Raw genomic sequence first — 20,946 nt, forward strand, 5'->3', positions numbered from 1 at the left:
CACCCTACAAGGTGAATGAAGAAGAATCTAGCAAAACTAGAGGAACAGTCTAGAGTTTGGCAGCTAAGATTTAATAGTGAAAACGCAGGCTTATATATTTGGGCTTAAAAAAAAAAAAAACCAAAACCTTAAATGAGCACCACAGTGTAAGAGGTGAGTTTCTGTAAGAGCAGAATCGGAGAGTGACCATATTTAATTATCTTAAGGTGACCAAACAGAGCCAGAAGGATGCTTGAATACATAGAGAGAAAACTGGCCTGAAGGATATTGTATATACAGAGGCCTCAGATTACTGTGTGCAATTTGAAGACCACACCCTCAAAAAGGTATAAACAGGATGGAGTCAGTGCAGAGCATAGCTACTAAAACAGCCAGTGGTGGTCATCATAATATGGGGGTAGACAAACATCAAATTACATATACAGTGGTGGAAATAAGTATTTGATCCCTTGCTGATTTTGTAAGTTTGCCCACTGACAAAGACATGAGCAGCCCATAATTGAAGGGTAGGTTATTGGTAACAGTGAGAGATAGCACATCACAAATTAAATCCGGAAAATCACATTGTGGAAAGTATATGAATTTATTTGCATTCTGCAGAGGGAAATAAGTATTTAATCCCTCTGGCAAACAAGACCTAATACTTGGTGGCAAAACCCTTGTTGGCAAGCACAGCGGTCAGACATCTTCTGTAGTTGATGATGAGGTTTGCACACATGTCAGGAGGAATTTTGGTCCACTCCTCTTTGCAGATCATCTCTAAATCATTAAGAGTTCTGGGCTGTCGCTTGGCAACTCGCAGCTTCAGCTCCCTCCATAAGTTTTCAATGGGATTAAGGTCTGGTGACTGGCTAGGCCACTCCATGACCCTAATGTGCTTCTTCCTGAGCCACTCCTTTGTTGCCTTGGCTGTATGTTTTGGGTCATTGTCGTGCTGGAAGACCCAGCCACGACCCATTTTTAAGGCCCTGGCGGAGGGAAGGAGGTTGTCACTCAGAATTGTACGGTACATGGCCCCATCCATTCTCCCATTGATGCGGTGAAGTAGTCCTGTGCCCTTAGCAGAGAAACACCCCCAAAACATAACATTTCCACCTCCATGCTTGACAGTGGGGACGGTGTTCTTTGGGTCATAGGCAGCATTTCTCTTCCTCCAAACACGGCGAGTTGAGTTCATGCCAAAGAGCTCAATTTTTGTCTCATCTGACCACAGCACCTTCTCCCAATCACTCTCGGCATCATCCAGGTGTTCACTGGCAAACTTCAGACGGGCCGTCACATGTGCCTTCCGGAGCAGGGGGACCTTGCGGGCACTGCAGGATTGCAATCCGTTATGTCGTAATGTGTTACCAATGGTTTTCGTGGTGACAGTGGTCCCAGCTGCCTTGAGATCATTGACAAGTTCCCCCCTTGTAGTTGTAGGCTGATTTCTAACCTTCCTCATGATCAAGGATACCCCACGAGGTGAGATTTTGCGTGGAGCCCCAGATCTTTGTCGATTGACAGTCATTTTGTACTTCTTCCATTTTCTTACTATGGCACCAACAGTTGTCTCCTTCTCGCCCAGCGTCTTACTGATGGTTTTGTAGCCCATTCCAGCCTTGTGCAGGTGTATGATCTTGTCCCTGACATCCTTAGACAGCTCCTTGCTCTTGGCCATTTTGTAGAGGTTAGAGTCTGACTGATTCACTGAGTCTGTGGACAGGTGTCTTTCATACAGGTGACCATTGCCGACAGCTGTCTGTCATGCAGGTAACGAGTTGATTTGGAGCATCTACCTGGTCTGTAGGGGCCAGATCTCTTACTGGTTGGTGGGGGATCAAATACTTATTTCCCTCTGCAGAATGCAAATAAATTCATATACTTTCCACAATGTGATTTTCCGGATTTAATTTGTGATGTGCTATCTCTCACTGTTACCAATAACCTACCCTTCAATTATGGGCTGCTCATGTCTTTGTCAGTGGGCAAACTTACAAAATCAGCAAGGGATCAAATACTTATTTCCACCACTGTATACTGGACCAATGATGGAACTGGGGAGATACGATAATGATATTTAAACGCTTCAAAAAAGTGTAAATGCACAGCAGGCAATCCTCGTTCAAAATGGAATGAAGGTGAAAAAGGGGATAAACTCAGTGTGATGTACACCCCATCAACAAAATCAGGGAAAAGAAATGCTAACTACAGAATTTAATCCCCAGAAGAGAAAGACATAAGGAAGGCTATGAGGGGGCGGGAACCACAGAATAAAAACCTCAGAGAGAGAAGGGTGGGGCAGGTTCCAAGCCAATCACAGACAGGAGGGTTAGAGCCTCAGAAGGGAGGGAATACAGTCCTGGCCAATCAGAGGGAGTGGAAGCAGGAGGAGTCAACAGTGCTATAAAAACAGAGAGGAGACAAACAGAGCAGAGCTCAGTCTCTGTTGTTGAGAGACTGAAGAGCGTGGAGCTCCTGGCCAAAAGGCCTGCCTTGCTACTTTTCCTATCTTTTGAATTGGGGCATTAAGACTGACTGGGAACTATTTGATCAAAACCAGACCTTTTGTTACTACCTGCCAGTGGGAGGATGTATCCCTGGAAGGAGGAATAGATTTCAGGAGATATGAGGGGTAGTGGCAGGCAGGCAGGCAGGCTAGCAAGCCTGGCCTTTCTTTTCCATTTGTGGTTAAACTGTAAACATTTTCTTTTCGGAATCACGTGAACTCTTTGTTGCCAAACATTTTTTTGTTTTGGTCCATGATGTGAACTGCATAACACCCTAGTAACTTGAGAGGGCTGGGATGTTTTCACCTCCTCACAAGGCATAAAGGAACCTTAAACCAGAAAGGGACCAGGATTCAGTGTTAGAAGTGGACTGGATGACTGTTGATAATCTAAAATGGCTGCCGGTTAGCGGACAGGAGCTGTTGGCTCCTGTGGCCGTCGCCGCTACGGCCCATTGCCCGGCCGTGGTCTGGCCCGATCTTTGCGGTTGTGCCGTCGTTGTAGACCTCAGTGCTTTGGTTGTCGCCAGTTTTCTTGCCATCTTCCCTTCTTGCCTCTAGCATCAGGTGGAGCTGTGGCGAATTTGCATCGGGGGTGTGGTAGCAGCTACGGGTGGGTGCGGACCGGTTTTGAATCACCCAGCGGAGTCTGGCGCGTTGCAGGGGGCTCGTTAGGCCCACCAACTGTGGCCATCTGTCTGATCCTTCGGGCCACTGGCTTCTTCAGCGCTGCGGGTCCCCCGCCGGCGTCGGCCTGCCGCTCGGACAGTTTCATTAAAATGAGCATGCACGACGCTGAAAACAGGACAGGGCACCAGGCAATGTGAGACCAGCGCAGGACAAACGCCTTAGCTGGCAGGGTGGCTAGAGACCCCCACTAGCCAAACCGGGGGCTCCGGAGCCAATTTGGGGGAGCCCAGGCCCCCATGGCCCCCTGTAGCTACGCCAATGGTTCCAAACAATGGCTAAGACCAATAAATCCAACAGTTCAAAAAATGGCAGCTATCTAAATGCCCACAGTGGCTGGGATAATACATATAAAAGTTTGTGCTGCCTACACAGAAAGAAAAAAAAATGCGTTTGACTCCCCAACAGTAATCCAGAGTTTTGCCGGATATTATCAAGCACTGGAAATCTTCTGTTCATAGAGCTTCATGCATAAGGGAGCAAAGGCCTTGCGCTGACTCCACACTTTTACAGTATAATCATGAAAGCAAAGGACTCTCTGATTGTAATATTCCAAAATACTCCCATGGCGCAGGGCCTGCAGAATGGCTTGTCTATGCACAAAATGTTGAAGCCTAAAAAGCACCACACGGTGATAAGCAACATCATTTCTCCTAGCGCCAAGCCAACGTGCCCACTCAGTTTTAAAAGAGCCTATCAGAGAATCCAAATTAAGAGACTGCAGGATCCAAACCTCCAAAGTTTTTAGGTCAGCCATAGATTTTTATATTGCTCTCTACCCTCTAACTCGTCTATCTTGCGTTCCAGATGCTGGACTGTGTGCCTGAGTTGATCCACCTCTTGACTACCATGCCAACCTTTTCCTCTTAGCACCTCAACTCAACATTGTTGGGCGTCCAATTCCAGATCCACATTATCTAGTTGCTCATGTGTAGCTTCTCTTCTATCCTGTAATTGCTGCAATTTCTCATCAAGTGCAGCTTCCACCATCGCACGAACCTCAGGCACAAGTTCTGTTGTCCAGTCGGAGCTTTCTGAAGGACTCGATGAAGCCGTTGGAACTGCCATCTTAGCTGACACACTTTGCGCATTGCTTTCTCTTCTCGGGGTTGTTTCGATGCCATAACAAAACCAGCACCTGTCAAAAATTGCACACCCACGAAGCTCACTAAAACAGCTTTTCACCAATGCAACTCTAACCCCAAACCAGCCAAAATACAGAGTATGTGGTTCTTTTTGGTGGGGAAACAGAGAGCAGGCAGCCTCCACTCCTGCACTAGCCATCACGTGATCTAAACGGTTTAATTTTTAAAAAGCTAAGGCTGAAAACTTTAAGATTTATTTATTTACACTGTTTTAACAAATTTAACAAGCTCTCTCCCTAAAAATTACCCAATACATTTCTCTGGGGAAAAGCTGTTTCAGTTTCTGCAGCACTGCAACTCTGATACAATGAAAACAGCAGGTATAGTTTGTAAGGAACAATTTCCTTATCTAGCCTCTTCTCTTAGTCACAGAGTTACACAGTGTCACGTACCTGGAACATCAGACATGGAGGCAGGAGGTTTCCCCTTACACCTCTCTTCAGCTCCGATTGTACGCGTCCATATTTTTGACGTGCCTACGCTTTGAGCACTCTTACTCCTAACATCAGACACCTTCATTTTAAAACTACGAGTTTTCCTCCTGTCTTTGCCTCAGATACTTCTTCCTGGTATCTGGTGTGTTCCTGCTCTGATTACTCCTGTTTTACCTGGTTTTGACTCTGCCTAGACCTGACTTTTGTTGGATTGCTGCCTGCCATGACTCTCTGCTTAGACCTGACTTTTGCTGGATTGCTGCCTGCCCTGTGCCTGGACCTGACCTCGCTGGATTGCTGCCTGCCTGACTCTGTGCCTGGACCTGACTTTTGCTGGATTGCTGCCTGCCCTGACTCTGTGCTTAGACCTGACTGATGGATTGCTACCTGCCCTATGTGCCTGGACCTGACTTCACTGGATTGCTGCCTGCCCTGACTCTGAGCCTGGACCTGACCTCTGCTGATTAGTTGTCTGTCTCTGTCATCTCCCGAGTCCTGCTCTCATCCCACTCTCCAAGTCCTGCTGGTCATCTGAACCCAGGGGCTCAATCGCTGGGGAACGGTGGTCACCGCGGGTGAAGCGTGGGGATTTCTGACTGCTGATCTTTGGATCGGCACAAGGGCTCACTCCATTCCTGGACATTGTGACACACAGAGACTGGTAATAATTCCATAAATACTCACCATATTTCCCCCTCCTCCCCTTATGCTGGACACACCCCTATCCCTGCTAGGCTGACTCTTAAAGTATTCAGATGTGCATTTCATTTCTTTTGCTGCGCATTTCACTACCTGCCACTGGCTGCTCTATGAACTATCAACTAGTGGTGGAAAACTATAGCAATGCAATAACATAGTACGTGATGGGCGCACTAGATAGACTGTGCAGGTTCATGACTGAACCAACAATCCCATTGGATTACTAACACTGAGATACAAAAGTACCCACACTCATAGCACAAGATATGAATGCCATATAATACACACATCTTTACCCTGATCCATCTCTGCCGTACACAGGACCATACTTGCTGCTGTGGGACGGGTCACCCTACATTTAAATTGCAGCGGCGTACTGAGGGCGGGGCGGTCCGCCCCGGGTGCACGCTCCAGTAAGGGTGCAGGGAGCGGCTGTCAGCTCCACCGGTTCCCTACTCCCTCTGCTGTTACTTCCTGTTCCAGGGCACAGGGAGCCAGAGGAGCAGACATGCTCCCAGCAAGTAAGAACAATGTACCCGGGGAGGGGGGGGGGGGGGCTGCGCAGCGGCAATCCGTCCCAGGTGGCAGCCCACCAACGGAACACCACTGTTAAATTGTAAAATCAATCCTGTCAAACCTGTTTACAATGCCATCTAATAGTTCAAATATATCATACAAGTTTCTTCTTTCCAAACTAACAGTATTTTTGTACCACTCCATTCAAACTGCCCCTCTCCACTAAGAGATACCTATGTGCTCACACACAGACATAAAAAGCATAGGGGTTGGGAAGAATACCATGACCCATGCTCCACCTGCTTTCCCCACTTAAGTTTCAAGAGCACTTCTCCATAATGCCATGCCATCAGTCATTTATCATGTCATCCATATTCTCAATGTAATACCAACTGTTATTTGCCAACCGGAATGGCGAATGCCATAATGGCACATTGTAAGCCACATTGAGCCTGCTGCAAATAGGTGGGGAAATGTGGGATACAAATGCAACAAATAAATAAGTAAGTAAATCAGTTTGCACGTGAGCAACACAAGCTCAAGACTCAGCCCCAGAGCATTTTTTTTCCAAAACGGCACTAAGAAGCTGGAAATACACAGTTTTAAGAAGCTGGAAATACGCATACAGTTGGTGATCTGAAGATTTTTTTTTGAAGTGGCGACTAGAGACAGCATGAGTTCTGAGGAAGACATGAGACGGGTGAAACGGTGGCCACCACTGAACATAAGCTAAGAGCTGTTTTTTTTTTTTTTTAAGTACTGCTCTTTGGCGCTTTGAATCACAATATGAGTTTTTGAATTAAAATGCTTTTGAATGAACTTTGATGCACAGTGAATGGTAGAACAGCAAAAACAAAGAAAAGAAAAGGAGTTTTTGAGTCTGATGACACAAACGTAATACCAGCTGAAGTTGTTGCTGGTTGTACACTAAGGGTGCATTTTTCCTAAGGGTTTTTGAGGTCTTTTCCTCCTTAATAAAAACCAGTTCTAATCCTATGTGAGAGATGGATACAGGCAAAACATGCACTTCGATAGTAATGGTGACCACTATTCTTTCAGGCCTTTCTTCAGTTACTTAACGATTGAGTGTAGGAGGGAGGGATTTGTTTTAAAAAAATTCATGTCAAGGTCACTTTTTGTACTGTATGGACACTTATAAAGAGAATTTGCACATAAAGTTTTGAGATTTTCACAAAATGACCTCAATAAAAATAAGCAAAATGTTGGTGTAGAATTAAAAGTTGAATGGTTCCTGCTTTAGTGAAACTTTTGTTCCAATATTTGGGGACAAATACTATTTTGGAATTACAACTTTTTCCTTTGATGAATATTTTGCATTATTTTCTTCCGCATTTTAATACTACAAGCTTTTTTTTCCTGATTATCTGCTCTGAAAAAGAAATTTTCCTGGTATCAATGTCTGTCATATCCACCACTTCATCTCTCCTTTCATCTAGTACAGGAGTTCTCAACCTAATCCTTGGCACACACCCAGCCAGTCAGATTTTCAGTATATCCACAGTGAGTAAGCATTAAATAAATTTTCCAACAAAGGGAGTAGTGAGTAAAAATCTCATATGCTTACTCACTGTGGGCACTGCGTTTTCTCTAGCGAAAAAGGTGCCAGTACTCAACTGCCAGGCCACCCTTCAGAGGTGGGGTAATCACTGAGGGACCCACCCCACAATAGCTATCCCCCCCCCCCCAACAATAGCCAGACCCCCTGCAACCAGTCACAGAATCTATGGCAAGGCAGAATTGGCATGTAGAGCCTGGGCTCTTTCATTAAAACTTAGGGACCATGGGTCAATTTTAGCAGACAATGGAAAAGGTGCCGGTACTCGGTATCCCCAAGTACCCCCTCAAAAAAAAAAAGCCCTGACTGTAGGTATCCTGAAATCGTGACTTGCTGTGTATGCTGAGAACTAGGTTCAGAACGAATGCTCTAGGGTATACATACTATACTAAATTATGCCATTTTGCTATGTCGTTCTGTATTGTCTTCTGAAAAGAAAAAATGGATTCAAGCAGCATTTATTCAAAAATTTTCACAGAGGATGGATTTCAGTTATTTAAAAAACACACACACAACTTGTAAGCCGTGTCTAACGTTGAACACTCCTACATAATGGATTTGAACCAGATCGCCATGTAAGAACAGATCATGCAAAATGAGAAAACATGGTATTCCATGGCAATTTAACTCACGTACAAATAGATGAAAGAGAATCATTATCAGACTCTTTCTATTCCTGTGTTGCACTTTCTAAACCAGCAAAATTCTATTCAGGATATTCAAGAATACACTGGAATAAGCATAATGCACTGGGGGGTCCTTTTACCAAGCTGCGGGAAAAAGGGCATTGCGCTCGCAGCTGGGACTGTTTTTCCCGCAGCAGGTAAAAAAAAAAAAGCCCCCAGCACACAGGCCATGCGGTAAGAGAACTCATACTGCGTAGCCACGCAGCGGGGAGCCCTAACCACCACCCACCGAGATGGATCAATAAAACACTAAGGGGCGGTAAGCTCAACGTGGGCTTGCTGCTTGTTCTTGCGGAACTACCACCAGCCTAACGTGGCCGCTGGCGGTAGTCCCACCCTGAGCGCGCGCCATTTCCAGGAGGAAAAAGAAAACCCCTGGAAATGGCTTGGTAACCCGGCAGTAATCGGGTATGACCCCCTTATCGCCACCTCAATGGGTGGTGGTAAGGGCTCCCCGTCACATGGCCACGCGGTACTCTTACCGCATTCCATGCGAGTGGGGGCTTTTTACCCGCTGCGGTAAAAAGGGCCCTGGCGCGTAGGAAAAAACAGCCCCCCCCCCCCCCCCCCCGTCACTAGCACAGGGCCTTTTTTCCCCGCAGCTTGGTAAAAAGGACCCCATATTTGGTAGCAGTGTCCCATCATTCTAAATTTCTGAAAATCAAGTATTTGTAATTCAATAGTTTTCAAGTACCTTTGATCATTTATACATAATTATAAGGCTACACAAAACAAGCTAAATATTAGTCTGATTATAAGTTGTTTCAAGCTGATTTGGCAAGGCACATCAAATAATGTAAAACTGAAGCCAGCCCATCCCCTAAACAGTGGCAACTTCTACTCCCTCCTCCCTCTCCCTACTCATGAACAGAGGTAGCCCCCAGACTCACCCGTAGACCTTTCTTCTGGGTCTATCTTAAGAGTCCTTTGTGGTCTACTGGTGTAGTTGAGGCAGGAGCAATCCCCATCAAAGTGGCTGCCTTGCCAGGGACTTGAAGGTAGGCATGGGAAGGATGGGGGGGTTAGGGAGTCAAGCTAACCCTGTTTGGTGGGAGGAAGGCGGTAGGTAGAGCCTGTGCCAGCTCAAGGGCAGAGAGGGAACACTATGGGGACACAGCACTAAAGTTTCAGTTTCAGCCAAACGTGTACAGGCATTTCCATCTGAAACCGATTTCGAATACCTATTCCAGCATCAAAACCAAAATAAATTAATAAAAGGCGACTATATATTTCTAAAAGAATGGGACAATACCTTTCAGCACAAACCTTCTCCTTTTCAGTTGGAGTTTATTTGAACATTACTTCGCTGGGCTTTGAAAGTTGAGGCTGTGTGTGCTATACCAGCATTAACTATGCATGGGGATGGGCGGGCTTATCCCTTATTTGTCCAGTCTGTCTGTCTTAATTAGATTGTAAGCTCTGTCGAGCAAGGATTGTCTTTTACATGTTCAGTATACAGCGCTGCGTACGTCTAGTAGCGTTATAGAAATGATTAGTAGTCTTTGGGATTCCAGAATATTGCTACTCTTTGGGATTCTGCATGGAATCTTGTTACTCTGTCTTTATCCCTTATTTGTCCTGGTTGTCTGTCTTGATTAGACTGGAAGCTCTGTTGAGCAGGGACTGTCTCTTACATGTTCAGTGTACAGCGTTGCGTACTAGTAGTAGTCATATTTGGGATTCTGCACAATATCTTGCTATTCTTTGTCCTTATCCCTTATTTGTCCTGTTTGTCTGTCTTGCTTGTAAGCTCTTGTCAAGCAAGGACTGTCTTTTACGTGTTCAGTGTACAGCACTGCGTACGTCTAGTAGCGCTATAGAAATGATAAGTAGTATAGTATTGATATACACCGTTGACGCCATCCTGTGAATGTTATAGTCCAATCACAATGTATAGGATTGTTTAATCCTTAGAAAATAATAAAATGCTTAAAAATGCCGAGGACATTTAATAAGTAACACTGATCCATTCAAGCAGCAGCAATATTCTACAGTTGCATCATACTTCTATACACTTTCAGCGCTGTTTCACGTGCATCTGGGTGACTCAAAGCTACCTTACCATACATAAATATTGAATGAAGAATATTTTAGACCAGGCCTCAATAAATTTGTATTAAATATAGGAGCCAGCTAAAAAATTAAGGAACCAGTAGCCAAGTTCTCTCTTGCTTCTCCTTCCATAACCCCTCCAAAAGCGTCTGCAGTATTTTTTCTTTTGGGGGGGGGGGGGGGGGGATTGAGGGGCGAGGAAAGGCAAGAATCCCCTCCCAGATCAGCAGTAGCTCTTTCAGATGCTGACTTACTAACCCACTAACCCTCTTTTCCTTTTTTATATTTATGGACAAAGAAACATGTAAATCAGTTCCTTAAGGTGCCTCTGCAAAACACTGGCAAAAGCTAGCAGTTTTCCTTCCCTATGTGACAGCAACATCTTAGCAGGGGAAGCAAAAGGCAAGTTTCACATGATCACCGTAGCCTGAGTCTCCACCAGTTTCTCTTTTGCTCGTACCCCCTCCCTTCCCCAGCCTTCACTCAGTCTCTCTCTTGCTCTCACTCACACAACAGTCGCTACCAGGCAACTAATATGTTTGCGAGTCTACCCCTATTACACCTTGAAATTCAGAGCTGCACCTCCAAGCTCTGTACCGTGATTCAGCTTTCTAAAAACTTGAGCCTGAGCTACAGAAGTCTCACAAGACTTGAAATCACAAAACTGCCTAAACTCCCTGCACCTTGCGGCTCAAGTTTATACAGCCCCAAATCGTGGTACAGAGCTAAGAGAGATAGTCTCTGAGGCAGCTCTGCAAAAGAAGAAAAAAACATTTGGGTGGGATATGAAAACCTGGGCACCAGAGTGCAATTTTTAGGTGCCACGGTGACCTGGCACTGGGATCTGCCGAACCCGGTTTTAGACGCACATTTTAAAAGTGAATGGATCTTAATAGTGCTTACCTATTACAGATTCAACTGTGTTACTAGCAGGGTAGAACGGGAGAGTTTTGGCATTAATATTCGATAGTGCTGTAGGGGATGAACTATCAGATCCTATACTGGATGCCAGGCTAGAAGTTATACTGGATGTTATACTTGAAGCCAGTGGGTTAGCCACTGAAAAAACGTTGAGGTGGCTCTGTTCAAAAGAACATATCCAAAAAGAAAGAAAAATACATTAATCATATTAAATTAAGAAAAGGAAACATAAAACCAAACAAGAAAATGTACTCAAGCATTTAACAGTCTCCTTAGTCACCACACCAATATTAACCTAATCATAGATCTCTGTGATGTAACATCAGTTAGGGTAGCAGGGTTTAAAAAAGATTTGGACAAGTTCCTAAAAGAAGAGTCCATAAGCCACTGTTAAGATGGACTTGGGAAATTTCACTGCTTATTTCTGGGATAAGCAGCATAAAATCCGTTTTACTCTTTTGGGATCTTGCCAGGTACTTGTGATCTGGATTGGTTACTGTTGGAAACAGGATACTGGGCATGATGGACCTTCAGTCTGTCCCAGTATGGCAATGCTCATATTATTTATACTATGATTTCCACAACCTCCTATGTATTATCTCTGGTCACCAGGGCTGTGAAGTCAGAATCGTAGAGTCAGAGTTGGTAAAAATGTACCAACCCCAGCTTCAAAATAAAAACTTACAACAATATATAAATCTATCTTTTTCCTGGATCTAAAGTTATGTTCACCGGTACTATAGAACCAGAACAAAGATATAACGAAATAAATTTAAAGCCTAATATCTACATATCAATATGAGTCGGAGCTGGAGTTGGACAGTAGAAAAATAGAGGAGTCAGAATCGAAGGTTTGGTATACCGACTCCCCAGCCTTGCTGATCATTGCATTGTTACCTTTTGAAAACAGTAAAGACAATTGTTACCATACACTGGCAAATGTTCTTCACATAGCCACTGGCTAAACCAAAGAGTGTAAAAAGAAGGGAGGGGTGAACAAAGGTACAAACTGAGGGCTCCTTTTATAAGCGGCGGTAAGGCCAACGCAGGCTTACCGCTAGCTGTACAGGAAGTACCACTGGGCTACCGCAGCAGCCCGGCAGTACTTCCCACCCCTAGCGCGCCGTCATTTGCAGTGTCGGAGTGTACCCGACGGTAATCGTTTACCGCTGGGTTAATGTGGGAGCCCTTACCTCAATGGGTGGCGGTAAGGGCTCCCCCCTCCCCTCCCCGAAATGGCCACGTAGCAAATGCTTTACTTGCCGTCTGGCTGTTTTCTGTAGGAAGACGAGACTTCCCTTTTGCCAGCTGCGGTAAAAGGGGGCCTCGGCACGCGTGTAAAACACGCACCGATGCCAGCGTTGACCCCCTTTTGCCGCAGCTTGGTAAAAGGACCCTGGAGGGACTATTAATGTCTGTACACCATGTCATCTTCTTTCAATGAGTTAGTGATGCACAGTCCTTCTCTGGAGATACACAGCTCACTGGAGTTATGCCCCCCACCTCCTACTTCTCTCTTCCCCCAAGAGGCAGCTAGAACAAACCGACCATTTGTATTTGTAGTTCTTATGTCTGTCGATCCTAGCACGCCCAAGAGCAAGGTGTTCAGGTGCCATTTCTGGTGTCTCTCTCTCCTCGTTGTTACACCAGAAACTTCCACGTTACAAATTTAGGGGGGTCATTTACAAAAGGTGCACTAGCGTTTTTTGCGCACAGTAAACATTTAGACACCCATAATATCCCTAAGGGCCTGATCTCATTCCAAAGGAGCCAGACATGGGATCGTTCAATAGCCCAGATTAAACCTCTTTCTACTGTCCTTTCCAGAAATGTTGGCATGAACTCACTCTGGTGCCCACGAGATGTTTGTTAACTATGTAGTGTTTACTCTATAGGTTGGCTCTCTCCTCAAGAGCTATGTTGCCTGGTCAGCTTTCAGTGACACAGACTAATATATCCAGCAGTAGAAATTACACTTGCATTTGAATTAAAACTTAAGACACCCCTAGATAAACTACAGAATAACTAGACTTAGTTATCAGTTTTGCATTAGAATAAGCTATACCACCTTGAAAGATACAATGATCTTCTTAGCTACTCATCCTTATAAGACATTGTTAACTGCTCTGTATTTACAGCCTGTCTCACTAACACAGACTGCTCAATAATTACCGTGGATGCTTTTAGATTCGTAATAAGTAAATGAAACCTTTATTAGGGAAGCTAAATTCTACAATGGAGGAGTGGCCTAGTGGTTAGGGTGGTGGACTTTGGTCCTAGGAAACTGAGGAACTGAGTTCGATTCCCACTTCAGGCAGCTCCTTGTGACTCTGGGCAAGTCACTTAACCCTCCATTGCCCCATGTAAGCCGCATTGAGAATGCCATGAGTGGGAAAGCGCAGGGTGCAAATGTAACAAGAATAAAATAGATACTATTGGAGATTCTACATGGAATGTTGCTACTATTGGAGATTCTACATGGAATGTTGCTATTCCACTAGCAACATTCCATGTACAAGGCTGCGCAGGCTTCTGTTTCTGTGAGTCTGACGTCCTGCACGTACGTGCAGGACGTCAGACTCACAGAAGCAGAAGCCTGCGCGGCCACATTGGTGATCTGCAAGGGCTGACTTCTAGTGGAATAGCAACATTCCATGTAGAATCTCAAATAGTAGCAACAGTGGAGGAGTGGCCTAATGGTTAGAGTGGTGGACTTTGGTCCTGGGGAACTGAGTTCGATTCCCACTTCAGGCACAGGCAGCTCCTTGTGACTCTGGGCAAGTCACTTAACCCTCCATTGCCCCATGTAAGCCGCATTGAGCCTGCCATGAGTGGGAAAGTGCGGGGTACAAATGTAACAAAAAATAAAAAAAATTAAGATAGATAGATATATAGATAGATATACACACACAATGGTTAGCACATATGCCATGATGGAGATCAGTGATGATTGTATGTATATACTGTATTGCTTCTTTTCCTGGTCTAAGAGATGTAGAGGCCAGTGATGTAATGATTGTGTATACAGCTAATCATTCTATATGTGCTAACCATTGTATATATATAGATATATAAACCATTGTAGAATTTAGCTTCCCTAATAAAAGGTTTCATAAAAGAATTCACGGTAATTACTGAGCAGTCTGTGTTAGTGAGACAGGCTGTAAATCCACAGAGGTACAGACATTTGTTTTAAAACCTCCCCTTCCCTGACCCCATCACAATTCTTTCCCACTTTGAAGTACCTGTTTATTCTCAGGCTCGTTTATCTTCTGATTATTCTCTGCTGCCAGGCACTTGTGTTTTGCCTGTAAAAAGAAAAGGAAAGGAAAATTACTTTGAGCAGCAAACAAGCTGAATGCATCAACATTCTGAGTCCAACAAAAGGAAGCAATATGAATTTCTCACAAAAACATAGGAGCCCTTTTAGCCAGCTGCAGTAAAATGCGGCCTGCGGTAGTGTGGGTGCGTGGAATTTGCCACGTGCCAGGCCAGATTTTACCGTGGTGGGAAAAAGGCTGTTTTTAAAATGGAGGTCATTAATGACCATGCACTAATATGAAAATTAGCACTTAGCCATTTACTGCCTGAGCCCTTACTGCCTCCTATTCAGTAACCTGGCAGTAATCAGGCAGTGCGTGGCAAATGTGCCCATGCTGCCAGATTACCACCGAGCAGGCCTACTCCCCGCCCGCCCGCCCCCCCCCCCCCCCCCCCCACGCTAGAAAATACAAAATTATTTTCTGGCACAGGAAACAGTGCGCAGCAAACACAAAACTACCACTGGGTGCGCCCAGCGGTGGGTGCTGTTTTGCCATGTGTTACCCAAGCAGTAGCCCTACCGCTGGTTGATAAGAGCTTTATAAAAAGGAAAGGCAAAATCATTTGTGAGGTGCAAACATTAGGTAAATGTGACTTCTCATCTCTAAAACCTCTCTCATTAACTGGGATTTTCTTAGTAGGTAATGAAAACATTTTTGTGAGAAAAAAAAAAAGACTGCTGCTTGTGAAATTTCATTTAGCTATTGCATGAAAAAGCAAACGTAACTGGTAATTTAGAGCCTAATATTCAGAAAATGCCGAGCTCCTGAATTTATGCTCCAAAAATTGTGTGTCCTATTTTCAGCTGAAAATTCATCTTAATAGGATCTTTAAAAGTTATGCTCATCGATTTAAGCCTGCTATTCATTTGCCTAGATTTATGAACCTAATTTACGAAACTATTGCTGAAAAAAAATCAGTGCTAACCTCCCTTTTTCCCTCCCTAAATCTGTTCATTACCACCCACTTTTTATGCTCCGAAATTTAGAGTAAAAATTTATGCACACAACCCTAGTAAATTTTCAGAGGCCAATTTATAAGCACAATTCTCAAAGGGGTCCTTTTATTAAGTTTTGCAAACAGGAAAGATCCACACTTGGTACAGCACAGGCACGTTTTAGCATTGCTTAGTAAAAGAACCCCAAATTTAGAAATAAATCTTTTGAATAGTGGGCCCCTTTGGGCAGGCTTCTAAACGTCGTGCTCAAAAAAGGGACTGCTCCATTTCCCAACAGCAGGTGAGAAAGCAAACGAAAACTACACAACATGAGATCCTCAAGTACCAAGAAATGAGGTAAGACCAGGAAAATGAGGCAGGAAGACACAAATATTAAGATACTTCCCATTGTATTGAGTGCCACAGGCCTCACTGAAAACAATTTTCAAGCACATCTCGATATGTGACCTATGCATATTACATCCTATGAATTCTATAAGGAAAACTTTTGGGCAGAATGCAAGTCCTATGGTAAGCGTTAGTTGTACATTTGAGAGACTGAGATCAAAAGATACATACCGTAGCTTAGGAGTGAGGTTCATTTCTGTCATGGTATGTGCAAAACTAAACTTAGTACATAAGTACATAAGTAGTGCCATACTGGGAAAGACCAAAGGTCCATCTAGCCCAGCATCCTGTCACCAACAGTGGCCAATCCAGGTCAAGGGCACCTGGTAACTTGTTTAAGTTTACGGTTTTTCTGAATTATCTGTTACGACTATTTTGCACTGGTGGTTATTATTTGCAAAAACGAACCCACTTCGAGATATTACCCCTTGAGGGAATCAAGAGTGCGGAGGGTCAAATTTAGCATAAGAGGTTAGTTGAGTATACTTATAGGACACTTAAAAAAAACACTAATAAGGTAGGGTCTTTTGTATAGCAGCATGGATGGTCTTGACAAAAGCATTTTGGAATGATTTTTTTTTTTTTAAGGACTACTAAACCTGTATCCACCTATCAAACAAGGTGAGAAGGGCCCCTTTTACCAAGCTGCGGCAAAAGGGGTCCGGCACGTCTTTTACATGTGCACCGAGGCCCCCTTTTACCGCAGCTGGTAAAAGGGAAGTCTCGCTTTCCTACAGGAAATGGCCGGGTGGGGGAAGAGGGAGCCCTTACTGCCACCCACTGAGGTTGCGGTAAGGGCTCCTGCGTTAACCGGGCAGTGATTACCGCCGGCTACATACTGGCGCTACAAAAATTATTATATTTTTGTAGCACCAGAAATGACGGTGCGCTAGGGGTGGGAAGTACTGCCGGCTGCTATACTTCCTGTATAGCGAGCGGTAAGCCTGCATTTGGCTTACCATCACTAAGTAAAAGAAGCCCTAAGAGAGCTTTAAACTAGTGCTGTCGATTAATTGCCATTAACGCACAAAGGTTAACAGTGATTAAAAGTAATGTCATAACATTGATCACCATGGCCTGGATTGAGCATGAACTCCACCACCACAGCATTCCCCCCTCCCCCACCAGGCCTACTTTAAAGACACCCTGGAGGTTTAGGTGAGGACCGGCAGGAGCGATCCCCAGTCGCTTCTGCTCGTGTTGGCTCAATTTTCAAAACGGGGCCCTGACTCTTAGAAGTAGTACCATGAGACTGTGGCGGCTGCCATTTTGAACCCAGAGCCAGCAAGGGGGAATAAACTACTGGATATTGCTCCTGCCTATCCTACCCTAGACCACCATGGCATCCTTAAGGCGAGACCCAGGGAGTTGTATGCTCTTAGAGAGAGGGAAGCAGTCAGTGTCAGCACCTCCCACCCTCGATAATTGGGACACTAGCTAACCAGGGAGTGGGCTGAATACAGTCGCTATCCAATTAACTGTCCAAAATAGAGCTGCAACATTCAGAGGGGATAATCAGTGGCACTATCTGAACAATTACTAAAAATGTGCTTATCTAAATCAAAATCTGTAATTGGGCAATTCACTGAGATTACAAATTTTTGATTAACGGTTATACTTTAAACTAGGACTGACAGAATGCAGGAACTACAGCAGTAGTCTCTCCTATGGAAAAACACATTAAGGGGTTCTTTTTACTAAGGTGTAGTAGGCCTACCACGTGGTAAAACTGCACTACCACGGGACACACTGAGGTGTCCTGCAGTAGTGTTCTGCTTAGCGTGTACTAATTCTATGCTGGAAAATATTTATTTTCCAGCATAGAAGTCATGTCTGGGGGCAAAGAGTAGGCACACCTGAGCTAATTGGGTAGTGTGGGAACATTTCTGAACACTACTCGATTAGCACGGGAATAGTCCTTACCACCTAATAATTAGCGTGTGACAGTGGGGGGGACCCCAAATACGGCCATTTTACTGACACACTAAAAGTGGCTTCAGAGCACAGGAAACCCATACACTGACAGCAGTGCCGGCCACTTTTTAGCACAGCTTAGTAAAAAGAACCCCTATGCGAACGATAGATAAGAGTATGAAAAACAGGAATTCTAGGATTTATTTATAAATATCTCATTTATCTGATCCATCTAAGCAGGTTACAAAACCAGCATACATATAAAATGTACAAAATACAATAACTAAAAAAAAAAAAATTAATAAAACCCAACAAAATCATTACACCCTACAAAATAATACATTTGTCCACTTCTTTCAATTAATTATTTCAGAAAATGCCTCTTGAAATAAGTGTTTTTATTTGCCACATCAACAAGGAAGTCATCTGGCATAATTCTAGAGGGAGATCATTCCACATTGTTGATCCAGATAAAGGAAAAAAAAAACATTTGTGAATGATCTTCCTTCAGACAGACTTGGTGAAAATAGGGAACATCTAAAAGACATTATCCCTGTGATCTTAAAGTTCTAGATGGATGGTAAATTTTCAAACTTTATGAAATACTTATTGGTGCCTCATTAATTAAAGCATTGAAAACCAATAATAGTACTTTGAACTTGATGTGCCAAACCATGGGAAGCTAATGGAGTTCAATAAGTTGTGACATAATATGATCCATCCTATTTAATCCTCCAATTACTTGAGCCACAGAATTTTGGGCTACCTGCAGTGCCCTCAAAGACGTCTGAAGGAGACTACAGAAGAGGGCACTGCCGAGTCCAAATGCAGCATAACCTAACTTCGCAGAATACAGTGCTCATCTGTCTGCAGATGAGCAGACTAAGCTACACTACAGAAAGAAAAACACTGTTCCTTTACTTGAGTTGACACTGCAGGGATGCAGAACTCTGGAATAAACTCACACATACACTGTGCCCAATGACAGGTGCCAGTCTGCACTGGACATAACTTTTACCCATCACTTGCTGCTCGCTGGCACAGACTATCATGCAAACAAATGATATCAACTGTACCTACCACACATGTACCTCATTCAACCACAAAAACCGCCTTGAATTAATCCACACTATGTATTTGTTGAGACCGGAATCGGCTAACGCCATTAACGGTAATATGTAAGCCACATTGAGCCTGCAAAAAGGTGGGAAAATGTTGGATACAAATGTAACAAATAAATAAATAAAATGATAATTTGAGATTTCACAATTTGTATCACTGAGCTCATGATCCCTTTGGGACACATTACCAACCTCTGAGAGGATTTAGCAAGGAAAAAGGATAAAAGTTGTGTATAGATAAGGGAACAGGGTTAACCTAATGGAGTCTGCCTTGAAGATGTCCATACGCTGCCTGTTTGCCTTCTGATTTTACCTCTCTCTCCCTTGTCTCTATGCTGTCAGTAAAAGGTTTCCATCTGTGGTCTGCTCACTGAGATCCATTCTAGCCATTTCCTGCATGCTTTCCTGAGAAGTGGAGTTCAGATGCTCAAGTGGTAGACACTAGGGTAGAAAAGATGACAGTTCTGGATGGAGGTTGCATGAATGCAAAATGCCTTCAGTGGACTGCAGTTTTCTTAAGTCATTGGCTGTCTTGGTGCTGCCTTCACCTAAGTTCTGCAGTTCAGAGAAAGTTTTTAGGAAGGTAAATAAAAATATGAAAAACATTTGTGACTGCTGTTCTGCATGTTTATCTGTGTCCAAACTAGAGAGTTCCACTGGGACAGAAACTTCACCCATCACTGCCGGAATCCAACCCATCCCCACCCACAGCCGCTAAGATCCATTCCATCCCCACCTGCACAAGTCATCACACAATTATGTACTCATTCACAGCCCTCTATTTCCTCCTGACCCCAACAGCCTCTCGTGGTTTTTTGGATGGTATTCACTATTCAACCAATGAGTGTGCCAAGCTTCAGTCTGGTGTTCTAGCTGTGTCTCTGGGCATTCCAAGCCTCATTCTGGTGCTCCAATTGCCTCTCAGTGCTTTTCAAGCCTCATTCTGGCGCTCCAATTGCCTCATTCACTGTACTCCAAGTCTCATTCTGGTGCCACCAGAGATTTGAACTACAATCATGTAAGAATCCCGCAGCAATTTCTTCCATCTCCTGTGCAGCTCTTTCTCGATTCTGTGGGTGGTGGTGCATGGCCATTCTTAGTTGGTGGAGCGATTTGTCTGGTTAATTCCGATAACAAACGAGACTCCTCCATGCTAACTAGTTACGCGACCCCCCGGCGAACCAAAACACATAAAGCCCACACCCACGGTCCAATAATGCATCAATACAGCCACTCTGAATTCTCATCCCCTGTAATCTCACCACACTCATACCTCTACTCACAGAAAATGTATACCATATGCTTTCTTGTTGTTATGTACTGCCCCTTTTAGTTTCCCGTTGTTTCCCCCAATGTTTCACTGCTCTTTTCCATTGTTATATTCCACAGAAGCTTAGCTGAAATTGGGTGGCGGGGGGAAGAGGGGTTGGTGGTTGAGAGGCTAGGATGGGGGAGGGCAGACTTATACGGGGTCTGTGCTGGAGCCAGTGATGGGAGGCGGGACTGGTGGTTGGGAGGCGGGAAATACTGCTGGACAGACTTATACGGTCTGTGCCCTGAAAAAGACAGGTACAAATCAAGGTAAGGTATACACATATGAGTTTATTGTGGGCAGACTAGATGGACCGTGCAGGTCTTTTTCTGCCGTCATCTACTATGTTACTATGTTAATGATTTTGTCTTACATAACTCCTCACAATGTAATCCATAACTGAGTAATAACAAAGTGTATTTCTATCACTCACAACTTATTGTAAGCCATACTGAGCCCGCAAAAAGGTGGGAAAATGTGGGATACAAATGCAATAAAAAATAAATAAATAAATAAATAGTCCAAATACTCCCATTAGTAAGAGATGGGATCCTAACCAGGTACTTGTGACCTGGACTGGCCACTGGTGGAAGCATGATACTGGGCTAGATGGATCCCTTGGTCTGACCCAGTAGGGCAACCTTTATGTTCCTATGTAACCTGTGGCAACTTTCCAACAGTCACTACATCAGTAACATAAGACTATTTTTTGTTAAACGTAGGAAGTTT

General features: G+C 44.1%; 1 protein-coding gene across 3 annotated transcripts in view; it reads right to left on the reverse strand.

The window, feature by feature from the left end:
• The window catches only part of UNKL (unk like zinc finger), a 145,784-nt gene that overhangs the window by 29,541 nt on the left and 95,297 nt on the right, over positions 1 to 20,946 (reverse strand). For all 3 annotated transcript variants that reach the window (XM_030213076.1, XM_030213079.1, XM_030213077.1), the window contains 2 exons: positions 14,450 to 14,512; positions 11,187 to 11,364 (listed from right to left, as the gene is read on the reverse strand). In XM_030213076.1, coding sequence (XP_030068936.1) covers positions 11,187 to 11,364; positions 14,450 to 14,512 — 241 coding nt within the window. The remainder of the gene's footprint in view (positions 1 to 11,186; positions 11,365 to 14,449; positions 14,513 to 20,946) is intronic.

This window comes from Microcaecilia unicolor, chromosome 8 (assembly GCF_901765095.1).
Source record: "Microcaecilia unicolor chromosome 8, aMicUni1.1, whole genome shotgun sequence".
NCBI classification, from domain to species: Eukaryota; Metazoa; Chordata; class Amphibia; order Gymnophiona; family Siphonopidae; genus Microcaecilia; species Microcaecilia unicolor.